The sequence below is a fragment of the Carlito syrichta genome, unplaced genomic scaffold (assembly GCF_000164805.1).
Source record: "Carlito syrichta isolate Samal-C Ts95f unplaced genomic scaffold, Tarsius_syrichta-2.0.1 Scaffold130521, whole genome shotgun sequence".
Taxonomy (NCBI): Eukaryota; Metazoa; Chordata; class Mammalia; order Primates; family Tarsiidae; genus Carlito; species Carlito syrichta.
The window spans coordinates 2339-4466 of record NW_007074617.1 but is presented as its reverse complement, the minus strand read 5'-3'; the positions used below and the strand labels follow the sequence as shown (position 1 = coordinate 4466).

The 2128-nt window shown below is 62.7% G+C and overlaps 1 protein-coding gene across 1 annotated transcript in view; it reads right to left on the bottom strand.

The window, feature by feature from the left end:
* Positions 1-1891: 1891 nt before the first annotated feature.
* Positions 1892-2128, bottom strand: part of PRR22 (proline rich 22) — a 1553-nt gene continuing 1316 nt past the window's right edge. Inside the window, exon 4 of the mRNA XM_008049097.1 lies at positions 1892-2083. Coding sequence (XP_008047288.1) covers positions 1892-2083 — 192 coding nt within the window. The remainder of the gene's footprint in view (positions 2084-2128) is intronic.

The following is a 2128-nucleotide window of genomic DNA, read 5'->3' as shown; positions in this document are numbered from 1 at the left end:
TCCGGGTCTCGAACCCGCGGACTCAGGCAATCCACCCACCTCAGCCTCCCAAAGGCGCGGGATGACAGGCTGAGCCACCGAGCCCAGCTTTTTTTTTTTTTAAAGAGACATGGTTTTGCCCTGTCACCCAGGATGGAGTGCCGTGGCACGATCGTAGCTCACTGCAGCCTCGACCTCCTGGGCTCAAGCAATCCTCCTTTGTCAGCCTCCCAAGTAGTTGGGACTACAGGCAACTCTACGCCCAGCTAATATTTTGTAGAGATTGGGGTCTTGCTATGTTGCCCAGGCTGGTCTCAACCCCCTGGCCTTAAGTGATCCTCCCTCCTCAGCCTCTCAAAGTGCCAACCGTTGGTTTTACTTTCAGAGATCCCCCTACGGAAGCCGAGGGGAGGAGAGCTCAGAGGGGAGGCAGAAAAGCAGGCTTGGAGCCCTGCAGGCCACATCCCACCCCGTGAAATGGGGACAAGTGGGGAGAACTGTAGAAGCCAGAAGAGCACACAGCACAGCCCTGGGACAGAGGGACCCTGCCTGGCGTCGGCAGCTGTGTGGACCCGAGACACTGGCTCCCCCTCCATGAGCTTCTGAATAAGGGCTTCGGGAGAGGAGCCATGGGCAGCGAGTGGCTGGGAGACCGGCCTGGGGAGGCTCCTGGTCTCAGCTTCATCTCCAAAGCCATCGGCCTCCTGGACTCCAGGGGAGTTTCCTGGGGCTCCCCCAGCAGAGCTCTCGGGGCCCCAAAACCCAAAGGTCCAGGAGATCAGCCCAGGGCCGAGGAAAGAGGGGGGAACAGGTGAAGGGTCCCACACAGAGTGTCCTCAGAGGAGGTGCTGATGAACTTGGCTTCCTGTTTCTCTTTTCTTTTTTTTGAGTCTCACACTGTGGCCCAGGCTGGACTGCAGTGGCGTGATCAGTCTACCGCAGCCCCCACCTCCTGGGCTCAGGCGATCCTCCCGCCTCAGCCTCCCGAGTAGCTGAGACGACAAGTGCCACCACCACACCCAGCTCATTTTAAAGTTTTGCAGACATGAGGCGTTGGCTGTGCCCCCCGTTAGCTTCCATGTTACCTAGGGTCGTGCATGCTTCAGAGGGAGGGTACGGCTGGCCCCTGTTGGAACCCAGGAAGGCCAGTGGGCACCTGAGTGGGGGAGGGAACCAGCACCTGCTTTTCCTGGTCTCACCCATCCCTGCTTCAGAATTGGCGGTCAGGCTGTCTCTGCTGCTCAAGGTTTGGCTGGCCTGGCCCTCACCTGGGCTTTGGGGCCATCGTCTGCCAGTCTGTCTCCCCATGTGCTGTGTGCACCCCACCCTCCGAACACTGCTCCCGCCCACATGGGCCCATCTCCCCCATCCCTGCCCCAGCTCCCAACCCCCACCATATCCACCTCCACCTTCAGACCATCAGGTGAGCCCACGTGTCTGTAAGAACAGGCGTGGGCTTCTGGTCCACCATGGCGTCTCCACTCCCTGCCTGGGCCGCTGGGCTACGACTTGGCACGGTCCCCCCAAAGGCCTTACAGAGGCAGAGGGTCCCTTCACCCTCCTCCCAGTGGCTGGAGCTTCTTGAGGGGCAGGAGAGGCAGCTGGGCAGGAATCTGAGGGTCTGCCCTGCTTGCTGTGTGTCTCCAGCAAGTACCTGCCCTCTCTGGGCAGCCTTGGGGGTGGAATCCTTAGGAAGTATGAGTCTGGGTGGCAGATCCCCTTCCCAGGAAGCACCCCCATCCCTGCCGGCCGAGTGTGATTTTCTGAGAGATTTAGGACGCCCTGGGGCTCCAGAGGCCTCACCGTGAGGCCCAGACACCAGACAACTGGGCGAGGGGACAGGCAACCACGTCCAGCCCCCAGGCCCTGGGACACCGAGGGGGCACAGAGCTGAGAGAGACATGAAATCGCTTTAATGGGGGGCGGCTCCCAGGTCCTGCCGGGGCCCTGGGGGGGCGGTGCCGCCCGCGGGCTGCCTGGCCTTCCCTCCTGGCCTCCCCTTCTTGGGGGTCGCGGCTCCCGCCTTCCGCTTGCCAGGTGGGGCGGGGGCCACCACGTCGGCAGCCAGGGGCCCCGGGCCGGGCGGCGGGTCCTCGTCCAGCGCCTTGAAGGGGAAGAGGGAGGCGACGGGGGACACGGCGGCCCGGAG